The following is a 12,575-nucleotide window of genomic DNA, read 5'->3' as shown; positions in this document are numbered from 1 at the left end:
AAACCTTGGTAACATTTTAAATTTAGAGTACAGAACATGTACAAGGACCACTACTTCTGAAGCAATTCTGTGATATCCTTGAAAAGTTTTGAACTTGAGATGATAAAATTTAACTGTGCTTTCGTTGAAAACTGCCAATGCAAAACATAAATCACACGAAAAAATTACTTTACCCCCCTCCAAAAAAAAAAAAAAAAAAAACTTTTAGTGACCAACTTGAAAAAAAGTAACTTTTAGTTTTAAAAAAAGTGACTCGCTTGGGAGGTTATTGTATGTTAGTGTATCCCTTATGGTATTTTATATATATATATATATATATATATATATATATATATATATATATAACCACTTCAATCATGTCCTTCCCCTTCACAGCTGTTTTCAGACGTTCAGAAGACTGAAACAAAAGTTCATTTTCTGCTTTTCTTTTTATATCCTCTTCTTTTCTTTTCAGTTGCAGGATTGATTCCATTCCTCAATGTCCCTTTTTTCCTTTGTCAATTTCTCCAGCCAATTGTTAATCGTTAGCTTTCATTATTGGGATAATAGTGTAAACCTACGCCTAGTAAGTTTTAAAAAAAGTTAATGAATATGTGGCATTACGGTGATATACGCATATTTAGTAATCTTTCAGAATCTGTATTCTTAAATTTTTTTGTATTTTTCTCAAATTTTGGAATTTTTGATTTTTTTCTTTATACTTTGTCTCTCGTTCCTCCTCATCAATGACGACAATGGGAATTTCATTTTATACAGAGCTCGAAACTCTATACATGCCTGAGCTCTATACATGCCTAATCTCTATTGGGTATGTCTAGTATTACAGTGAAACCTCTACTAACGGACACCTCCCATAACGGACATACTTTGTAATCCCCAAACACTGTAATAGAAAAAACATATTAGCCAACCTTTCTAAAGCGAACACTTTCTAGTACGGACACGGACAGTCTTTCTTGTCTTTTATAGGTATTATTTACCTCCGTATTATGAACACTTTCTCTAGAAACAAGTTGAAAAGTACAGTAAAAATACACTTTTAGTGATTCATACGTATGTCACCAAGGAAGAACATGAGGGTGTGACAACATTTTGCCTCCTCAACTGTCTGTTCAGCAACCCAGAGGAAGGGTCTCTGTTTCACAACACCCTTATGTCCTTTGCTTGCATTCCACTCCCACCCAACCTGCCTCAAAAACAAAAGTGATTGACAGTTGCCCACTGTTTGGAATGACACATCATTCTACTGTCCCGCTGCAATCTCTAACGAAGCACTAGACAAGTTTAGTATTTTTGGCCACGGGTACTCATATTGTCTTTAAAAAGCCATTACTGGACTGCAATTAACTCACAAATTAAAGCAACATACCAAAAAAGTAGCAAGTAGAGATAAGTGTAAATCGAAAGAACTACAACATCTTATTCCCATGTTGTGCTTCAAACATAGGGAATTAGATGACGCAAGATAATGCAGATACAGAACATTTTGGTAATATTCATACATACCTGATTCATGAAAAAATATTTTTTCTAATTGCATATTACCTTGTTTATTAATTTACGTAAGAAAATATTGAAACCTCTCTAAGGCGGACACCTCTCTATAGCGGACAATTTTTGATTCCCCACAGCTGTCCGCTTTAGAGTTATTTCACTGTAATTGCTCTGAAACTCATAAACTGTAAACTACAGGGTCTTTTCAACTCTCAATCATTGCATTAACAAGCTAAAGAATACGTGCAATACAACTTCACTTAAATGACGTCTTGACCGCACAAGATTATGAAGAGCCTGTCTGTTTCAACACACATACTAAAACTTTTCTTTCTTCTTTCCGAGTATTTGTCGAATGGTACATATCTGGTCGATAGTTGATCGCTTTCACCTAAATCCGCACTGATAATCTCCAATAATTCCATATGTGTATGGGATCAATCTTGCAAATAGAATGTTTGAGAGGATTTTATAGAATACTGACAGAAGAGAAATGCCTCGATAATTATTACAATTAGTTTTGTCGCCTTTCTTGTCAATTGGAAAGATGATTAATTCTTTCCCCTCTTGGTAGTAATTCCTCCTTGTTCCAGACAAGGAGAATGAGTTTGTGGAAGATAAGCCTAACACTCACAATATTTTCGCAATGCATGGGGAAGAACAACAGCCGAAGACTGTTGGGCTAAATTTTCAAGATTCTGATAGAAAGTTGTTTTGGCAATTTGTGACGTAGTTATAATTAATGTTCTGTTGTTAGTCTGTGAAATGTCTCAGATGTCTGTTCTAGACGCGTAATGGAAACACACCGGCCAAAGTCATTGGACACTGTAGCCACAGAGTTTTAGTTGGTAAGTGGGAGTGATGCCAGTACATGTACTATTTAGAGATGCAAGGGCTGGGAAAAAAAACGGCTTTTTTTGAAAAAAAACTCGGTTTTTTCTGCTTCGCTTTTTTGCTTGGGAAATTTTGGGCTTTTTTCAAAATTCTGCTTTAAATTGATAAAGCAGACTTTGTTTCGCTTCTCTATAACACAAAAAATCATTTAATTAGTGGTTGATGCTGATAATAATATAAAACCTCGAAAATAAACCATGAATTTCGAAAAGATATTTCAAACAATTTTACTTCAACATATTTACATTATGAATTCCAAAGGATTAACCAATGTAAATATGTTGAAGTTAGAATATAAGAATTTTTTAACCTCCTATGTACAAAAGTAAGCAGGGTTGTCAAAGTAAGCAGTGTTGTTTCTGAAAATGCCAAAAACCCGTTTTGGGGGGTAAGTTTAAACCAGGTTCTTTTGGTTTAAACCAGGTTTTTTGATTTAGATATTTTGTTTTATGTATTTATATTACATATTCACAGAAATAAGTTTGTTTCGCCTTAGTGTTATTATGCAACAACGGGGTTATGTTGGAAGAGGTTCCATAAGCTTAAAGAAGTCCGGTCAGTAAATTTCTTAAATTGAGAAACTCCCGCCTTAGCCATCGGGAAAATCCCGTCATTACTTTAAATGTAAAACAATAACGGGAAAATCCTGTTATTGCTTTGCATGTAAAATTTAAAGGTCAACGTATCATAATCAGTACGCTAAAACTGAGGTATTAAATTACAAATTTAGTATGTAGATATCATTGAAAGTCCAATCCAAGCTAATGTTGGAAGCTACGTAGGCAATCGATAAATTTTGCCAATTTCTATCAATATATTTAAGCAACGTTGGCTTCTTTATAAAACAACAGGCATTCACGCATGCAGAACTATAGAATTTGGTTTCGTTTCGAATGTTTAGGCTTAACATCCTTACGTAATACCGAGGTTATCAAGGAGAACAATTTCGCTTAAAGCGACATCCGAACCGCTACTTGGTTTACGCATGAAAGAAGGATTGTGGTTCGACCGAGAAATGAACATTGGACGTCTTGATTAAAAGCGGGAAAGGAGATGAAACTAATGCAGATGGTTTGATATGTGGAAACGTAACCATGAAGTTCACACGATTCTCATTTTTCGTTCTTTTTATTTTTTTTGGTTTAAACCAGTTATTAAAAAAAAAAAAACAGCTGGTGAAAACCAGCCAACCCTAAAAGTAAACACTTCTTTTAAAAAATACACAAATAACTAACAAAATTGTATGTAGTATTTTTATTTCAAAATATTCCATACCCTCTTTTTGAAACAAAATAAAATTAAAATAAAACATATAATACACTTTGGCACATATATAAAAACATATATAAAAAGGCTGCACATCTACAGCTTTTGGTTCTGTATATTCTTGAAATTCTACAGTTAAGTTTTATATAACCATCGTCACGGTTTACCCAATCCACAACTTTTCTGAATTTTTAACAAGAGGGATTCAACATAACATTACGGACCCCCCCCCCCAAAAAAAAAAAAAGAAGGACTATGGAATATATTTGAGTTAAGCTAAATACAACTGCAGAACAAACATGACTGAGTGGTTAGCTTTAGCGCTTCTATCGGGAAGTCCGGGATTCAACCCAGCATTCGACCATTCTGACAAAGCTTTTCTTCATTCCATCTGTGAATGTAGAAATAGTGCATGTACTGTGAGTTGACTGACTTCCTTTCTTATTGTTTTTAAATCGTTATTATTACTAATTACCAGCAGTGACGGTTTTGCGAAGGTTAGGGGAGCAGTCTTTCGGACTGAAGCCTGTTCCCCAAAGTTACGTAATGTCTAAAACAAACGAAATATCTATTAGTTATGCCTTTACTCATAAATTTTAAGCTCCCGTCAAATAAAAATTACGAATGTTTAGAAAAATTAAACATTAGTAAGAAAAACCCCTTCCAAAATACTTTTTTCTAAATCCGCCACTGATTCTCAGTATAAAATGATCTTCAAGGTTGTATCTGGAAGATTATTGCTAAACATATAAACGAAACGAAATATTAATTATGCCTGTACTTACAAACTTCAAGCACCTCCCAAATAAAATTAGGACATTTTAGAAAACGAAACAATCAGAGAAACCCCTCCCAAAGTACTTTTCTAAATCCGCTACTGATTATTTGTGTGAATTGGTATTCAAGATTGTATCCGGAAAATTATTGCTAAATCATTGCACAGCTACAGTATAACAGAAATGTGGAGGTACGGTTTGACGGATATATTGAAAAACGTACGCTTTGACGCATATATAGAGAAACATAAGTTTAACTTTTGCGCTAGAAGCTAGAGTACTCAGCTCTTAGAAATGAAACACGGATGACAGACTAAAATGATCTAGAGAAGAAAAAAATGTCGATAACTCAAAAGTTAAAATAAAGTTAAATAGCATCTAAAATTGCCCTCAAATACCACATTGTTCATTTTAGCTTTAGTTCGTAAAACATGTGCTCCATCCATCTTGATGGTGAATTTCAGAGCGAAATATGGCATTTAGGTCATGGAATCCTTGTCTAACTATAGAACATACTATAAGAAAGCTATTTAGATAGAAAAATCATGAAAATGAAAAAAGCCAAAATTTCCAAAATTCTCGTTTTTTTCCCAAAAAAGCCGGCTTTTTATGTGAAAAAACCATCGATTCAAAAAAGCCGGCTTTTTTGCATCTCTAGTACTATTCCTTACGAATGTTAGAACTGGGGATCGATGCGCAAACACTTACTCATAAGCCAAAGATCACACGAATGATCGAGCGCTGCCAATTACAGTGATGCAAATCATGGCGCAAGTGGACAATGGGAAAGTGGAGAAGCATCATGTGGAGAGACGAATCACGCTACATGTTGTGGCAATGAAACAGACGTGTGTGGAGGATAGATGCATGTAACCAAGGGGTGACCGGTGATTAATAGCAAGGTATTGTATACGAGAGACAACACTTGTTGGCATATTACTCTTCGAATTGTCTACCATTTTCCCTAAAGTTTTTCTACTTTACAATTTCTTCTTCCCTAAACTTTTTCATCACATGCCTAACATTATATTCAATCACTGTATCGCCATACGTACTTTTTCAGGCGCGCATTGATATTAGCAATTAACTCTTTGTCGTGAAAAGCTGTCTTTCTATCCCTACCAAGTTACGAAAGACAGCGTAATTGTTTGATTTCGGTATATACTGTACGACCCTACACTGCATTAAAAAAAAAAAAAAAATCTTGATTAGACTACATGTTTAATTACTTCCCTACTACATTCTTCAAGTAATTTGTTTCATCAAATATTATGCTGTAATTTAAGATGATAAATAATTCAATATCCTATTTCGACATATTCAGAAAATATCTGATTTATTATAATAAAATTTACACATATCCAAACACAATAACGATATATAATTATATTACTTTGTCTAACGCTAGATTTTAAAAATGACATAAATTCTTCACATTATCCTCTACATATACACATCGCCTTATATTTCAACCATGCATTTTTATTTATTTATTTACTTTTAAGAATCGCCCAAACATAATTCTCTCTGCTACAGTTGAATAAGATTATCTTAAATAATTTGTACTTTAGTGTATTATTTTTCACTTACCACAACTATATGGCAATTTCAGGACATCATACGGACTCACTTCAGTTTGATGAGTTTAGTGTTATAGTGAACTTGTTATTTCAAAAACTCCATACTTTGTTGATATTTTCTCTTATTGATATAAGCTTATTTTCTTGATTCGTACAAGATGGTAAACGTGTTAACGCATTAGAAAACTTTCCATTTAAATCTTAAGAAGTCGAATATGGTTCTACAATTTGTTAGCAGCGAAAAATTGAAAACTGCCGCTGGCAAAGACAGAAGCTTTCTGTTCAGTAATTAAAATATTGAGACACAAATCAAGTTAAGTCCTAGTTTGCACTTTTTATATAAAGGCAACGAGGTTATATTATCATCGTCCTCATTTCATCTACCCTGACACTAGCTCGCCTACTTTCCTCCTATTTACCATAACAAGAGGTAAGTCAACTGTCCGGTCTAGCGTAGGAAAAAACTTTATATTTCCACTATCGCTTTTCCATTTCACTATGCTCGCACTTAATTTTAATTGAGCGAACACTTGCTGCTTACTTAAATCACCGTCCACCACAGTTTAGCAACGCAATTTTAATTTTCAGTCATGACTTATACGTACAAGAAAGTTGGCTTTAGTGCTATTTGTTACAAGTATGATAGGGTAGTTTTATTTCAATCAAGAACTCGCTTATTGACCCTGTAAGAAGTCAAGAGGGCTTATTTACTAAGCAGTAATACAGGGTTTTCATAAAGTCTGGACGGATTTAATTTGCTTATAATTTTCATAAAAATGCTCATAATGAAATCAAATAAAGTGCAAACGGTAGCGGAAGGATTAAATTTTTAGTTGGCAACACTGTTAGATAAGCGGCAACTCTGAACACGTTGAGAGAGGGAGAGAGAGGGCAAGGGTCAGTTTCTTACCAAATTCCATCCATTGTTGTTTTCATTGTTGTTTCAATGTTGACTGTTAAAAGTAAGTTGTAAGCTGAAAGTGGCATGCTAAGTTCTTGGAGACAGGAAGCGTCCTTGACCGTCCTCGAAATGGGAGGCCGCCAACATCGCCTGCAACAGTGAGCAGGGTAAGGGAAAGCATCATCAACAGCCCACGCCTACGCGAATGTGTGGACGTAAATGGCGCCCAGTTGGAGGTGTGGCGGTGAATGAACTGAGCTGGTGCAGATTACAGGTAAAAATTTAATCCTTCCGCTACCGTTTGCACTTTATTTGATTTCAATATGAGCATTTTTATGTAAATTATAAGCGAATTAAATCCGTCCATACTTTATGAAAACCCTGTATCTTCAGGATTGCAAGTGATCATTCGGTGTTGATAGCTACGAATACAGGTTTTAAGTAACTTCACATTGTTTTAGCATCTCAACGGTACATAAGTGTAATGACATTTTTTGCTTTCAGTGTTTTACACTGAATATCATGGACCAACGGGAACAATGAATTATTTTGATAAACAACACTAGCTTATACAGTATCCATCTCTAATTTTTTTAAAAAAATAATAATAATAAAGTAAATAAAATAAAATTTAACTGGTATAAAAGATACTACTTACTTTCCTGCAAAAAATTGTCGAACAGCTCCTTGAAACGGGCAACATTTACAACATCTTTAATAAATGTATGCAAACCAGACGCACTGAAACAGTCAAAAAGTTAATCACTGTTACTAAATTATGTTTTCTTTCCACAAAGTAAACGACATCACAACTATATTTAAGGATGCAAGGTGGACATTGGTTCGATTTTCTCTTAGATTCTTTATTTAGCTATTCTTTCATCAGTGGCGTCACCAGTAATTCATTTGAGGAAATTAGTATACTCAAGAAGAGCTCAGGAGTAAGTGAGGGATTACTGGGTTTATTTTTATATCCACTGGTTCAGTTTCAAACTAAGATACATACATATACAGGACTCGAAAAAATTTCTTCCGACCTAGGAGTCACAATAATATAAGTCCAATTTGATACACTGACCTGCGTTTTTGTTCTTACATTATAGTTATTGGCATAAGTGCCAAATCATCCTAGTGTACACACTACTCCTCGAAGATGACAAGTAACTCAGCCAACTTGTCCACCCGTATACAGTGTTGGCAGCACATAGCAGTTTCTAGTGGTAGTGAAAGTGCTCTATGTGCATAAACGCACAAGAAGTGTCTTTCAGCGGGGATCATAACAAGTGGAGCCGAAGCAAACACAAATGTCCGTATCGGAGGAGCTGAATGTCCCACAAAGATTCACTTCTCGATTGTGATGGTCCGTTGCAACGGGAATGGAAGTGTGTCACGACGGTTCACCACTGAACGTACAACAACCTAGGACGAACGACATTTAGCCCTAACAACCGGACAATGAGTGGTAACAGCAGGGACCTCACTAGTAATTTGTGCCCTGCCAGCGGGATGACTCTCTTCAGGCAAACATTGTACAGACAGTTACATGCACATACATTGTATGCACGAAGACCTGCATTACGTGTCCGCTTGACTCCCACTCACAGGAGGGATCGTGTAACCTAGTGCATCGCACACCGTGACAAAATACATGAACAATAGTGACAAAGGAGGGAGTTCACACCTGTGTTGAAGCTAAGATTACAAAATGACTCTTTCGAATTCTGATTTGGAGAAAACATGGTACTCACTACAACTCCTCCAAGATTCGAAAACGGGACTAAGGGGCAAGTAGTGTCATGGTGTTGGAAATGAAATTTTTGAGTTTTACGTCCCACGTATATGCCAGCTAGGCTAAAAGCGACGGTGATGATGAGAAATGGGTGGGATCAAGTTGAGAAGTGGTACACTCTAACATATGTTTGTCCCAAACATATCCCACATCACTACACCACTATGTATAGCCTCCCAGAAGTATAGTGGGTCCTGGCTCTCATTTTATAGATGAAAACATACACTACAAGGGCCTTGTAACTTTTCATAATAAACCAGAAACGCTCAAATTTCGTCTAGTACAAATATCGACAGAAGGAAATTGTCTAACATACTATGCAATCCCACCAGATTAACAATGTTGCCAAAGGAACATAAAACTGTATTTTTTTTTTTTTAAATGGCACTTCGTCAGACTATTACAATATTTCAAATTTGCATGTTAAATGAAAACTTACACTACTACATTTATTAAGCAGTGAAGATGTGCCTTTATATTTATATTACAAGTGCACACAAATTATGTTCAAAAAATGCAACTTGCAATACATGTTCACTGCTGGTACAACTTTTATTCATGGATGTAACAGTCCTATACAGTTACCTTCAATACTCGTGTCAAATTACTTATGATTATAAGTGTATAAACTAAAATATTAGGGGGCCACGGTGGCTTAGTGGTAGAGTGTTCACCTCTGATGCGTAGGGTCCCTGGTTCGATCCCAGCTTGCGTCAAGTGAACTTTGTAGTGGACAAACATCGTGTGCGTGAGTTTCCTCGGAGTTCTCCCGTTTCCTCCCACTTTCTTCATTCCACCAATTCCTTTACTTCTCATCATCACCGTCTCCTTTACCCTGCCCGGCATACAGATTTCATTTCATTTCACTAAAATATTTACAACTGTAACAGAGGTTTTTGTAATACATTAAGAGTAAAAGAAAATGCTATTATTGTAATGCTTGACGGTACCACAAAATGTTTTATATTTTGAGATTTAGCATCCAAAGTGCGCACATGTACAATGCCCAACGCCCCCTCCAGGTGACACCCGCGTATTTCATGTTCTATGTATTATACATATTGTTCTAAATACATAACATGCAAATAAAATATTTTTAATATTTATACCAAGTTCCTCTTACAAATTTAGTTTTGGGCATTGATGGGTTAAAATAATTTTTGAACATTTTCAACCGCTTATATTACGGTTTCATCACATCTTTAGAGTGCTATCGATCCAGGATTTGAACCTTTGTCGCTGTACTTTTTAAATATCTATTTCATAAACTAACATTACCTTTGTGCTGAGAACGCAAGCAACACACGAATCATTGCACCTGACAGAACATCACAAGACACAGCATTGTGTAAAGGAGGTAGTTTTCTTTTTCTGAAGTAGGAATAGAAACTAATGCAAAATGATAACCAATAGGGCCTTCCCTGAAAGAAATAAGAAACATTGAATATTAGTTATATATTGGAAATAACCACTAATATATTTTATATTTTTTACAACTGAGATCCTAATTTTAGTATCACTGTTATCAGCAATTCAACTCTTTGCAACGTTGCACATATTCAGTACTATTGCATTACCTATCTTAACACTTAAAAAAAAAAAAAAAAAAAAAAAAAAGACATTGCTGAAAGTTCACATATCACTTTCTATTTAATAGATGGGAGACAATATTATTTTAAACAAACTACAAGAGACGTGAAGAATCTTTTACATTCATAAGTATATTCAATTTTCATATTGCGAAATTTAAAAATTCGATTATTATGGCTTGACGAAATGTTGATATTTGAGGACAAAAATATTAATTTTACAGGTAATGTGTACTTAATTTGAGCTAAATGACTTCATGAGAACTATCGATAAAATTATAATTTTTACCGATGTAATTTCCCTCCGTCAAGAGCCGCCAATGAAAGGAATTCGTTCGGTGAACTTCCTTCGTTAAATTCCATTAACAGACACGAGTGTACTGTGCTTGAGTAATTTCAAACAACATCATTTCACATTTCTCGCTTGAGCACTACCATAATCACAGTAATTACAACTCCAAATTCTAGAGCTAGATTAGCTGTACCAAAGCTGATTCAATATTCCCCTTACTCCTTTCGAGTAGACACAGGATCATTTTTTTCTTGTATGGGTTTCCATTTTTCTGTATCTTTAGCACTGGATAAAACATCATAGATTCCATTTTTTTTTTTTTTTTTTTTTTTTTTTTTTTTTTTTTTTTTGTAGAACAAATGTACTTATCTAAACATCATTTGTCGTGGTTTACGTACCAACGAGACTATAATGAACGGAATATACAACCAGGGCCGTACTGCAACCCAGGGACCCACCGGAAAAGTACTTTCTAGGGGGCCCACTCACATGTACACTCATGTCCAAAATTATTGTAGCATGTCTATAAATATGTTGTTGTAGGAATATAATTTGATAACGAATTCGCCCGGTATTTTTTTATAATGGTAGTATGTGTATCGGCAAAGACAAGTATATGGCAAATTTCATGTCAAAAGAGCAGTAAATAAGAACAATAAAATGAAAATAAAAGTTTCTTGTCCATTTAGCAACATATTGTTTTACCCATTCTAATTACCGTATTTATAATTCTTTTCCTATGAAATTTACTACAAATATACATTTCCCGATTATACACATAGTATCAGTATTAAAAGTATCCTGCAAAATCATTATCAAATTACATTCTTGCGAGAAGACAGTTAAAGATATGCGACAATCATTTTGGACATAAGTGTACATACTGCACCGACAATAAAAGGAGTGCGGGAGTGTCACTCGGATCAAGTATGCTGAAAAGTCTTAAAATGCATATTTAAAACTATTTAAAGCAGTAATTTCTCCCCTGACACTGACTGATCTGACGTAATGCCCACTCTTCCATTCTTCTCTTGCAACCGTACGATCATCTGCACAAACTCGATCACATTATATCTCCCCCCAAAATAACAATGCCGCACTTGTGCCATAAACCTTTTATAAGCGCCCCTGGTGCATATACAAATAGACCTACATATATGAAGCATCGGAAGTAATTTATACTTTATACAAATGCAACACTTTTCCATTGTCCTGTATGAACAGCAGAATCGTAGCAAGGGGAGTGGGCGAGCGAGGCCGGCTCCCTGGCGCTGATAGCAAGAGGGTGCCGAACGAGCAAGAAGAAAGAAAAGGTGTTGGAAATGAATAAACGATGCGTCGCCCCAAAAAAGTATTGGCGCCCAATTAAGTGAATATCGTGGGATTGTAAAGGAATAGATTTGTTTTTTCAAAAAAATAATCTTCCTCGCTTCGCTCGTAGCCCAAAAATGACGATGTGATAGAGTAGAGAAGACCGCAAGCTTCTGTTTGCGCGAGAATATTAAAAATGAAGAGGAATAATAACATTTTCGAACTTGAAGCAGCTGTAGAATAGGGGCTTAAGGGGTCAGAACTTAACCTAACGAATTTCATCTTTTCCAAAGACTGGTCACCAGCAGTGATCTTTTTTTATTCCATTGACTTGAAATGCTTCCAATTTGAAGGAATTTGTTGGGATGATTTCACCATCAACTACTTGTATCACCAGGATATATTTTATGCATAGTCATACGTATCAAGTTGTGTGATATTTTTATCTATCTACATACATACAATCATATACACACATAACATATATATATATATATATATATATATATATATATATATATATATATATATACATAATATTAGAATGTGTGTGTATGTACTAGTGTATTTTAAATATGTTAATTAATAATAAGTAGCCTTAAATTCAGAACCTTCATTCATTAAGGTGATCTGGTACCCCTAGCAACCTTGAAAGTTAGCCCATTTAAAAAACATAGCAAAGT

At 35.0% G+C, this 12,575-nt stretch overlaps 1 protein-coding gene across 7 annotated transcripts in view; it reads right to left on the bottom strand.

Moving 5' to 3' along the window:
* The window catches only part of LOC145675879 (uncharacterized), a 143,822-nt gene that overhangs the window by 119,635 nt on the left and 11,612 nt on the right, over positions 1-12,575 (bottom strand). For all 7 annotated transcript variants that reach the window (XR_014129236.1, XM_081746669.1, XM_081746670.1 and 4 more), the window contains exons 3-4: positions 9,979-10,121; positions 7,570-7,652 (exon numbers count right to left, since the gene is read on the bottom strand). Coding sequence is in view for 6 of the 7 variants with exons in the window: in XM_081746669.1 (XP_081602795.1) it covers positions 7,570-7,652; positions 9,979-10,121 (226 nt within the window). In the remaining variant the exon portion in view is untranslated. The remainder of the gene's footprint in view (positions 1-7,569; positions 7,653-9,978; positions 10,122-12,575) is intronic.

The sequence above is a fragment of the Thermobia domestica genome, chromosome 18 (genome assembly GCF_964235325.1).
Source record: "Thermobia domestica chromosome 18, izTheDome1.hap1.1, whole genome shotgun sequence".
Taxonomy (NCBI): Eukaryota; Metazoa; Arthropoda; class Insecta; order Zygentoma; family Lepismatidae; genus Thermobia; species Thermobia domestica.
Note: the sequence above shows the minus strand (reverse complement) of the source record. Positions and strands in the feature narration are given on the sequence as shown.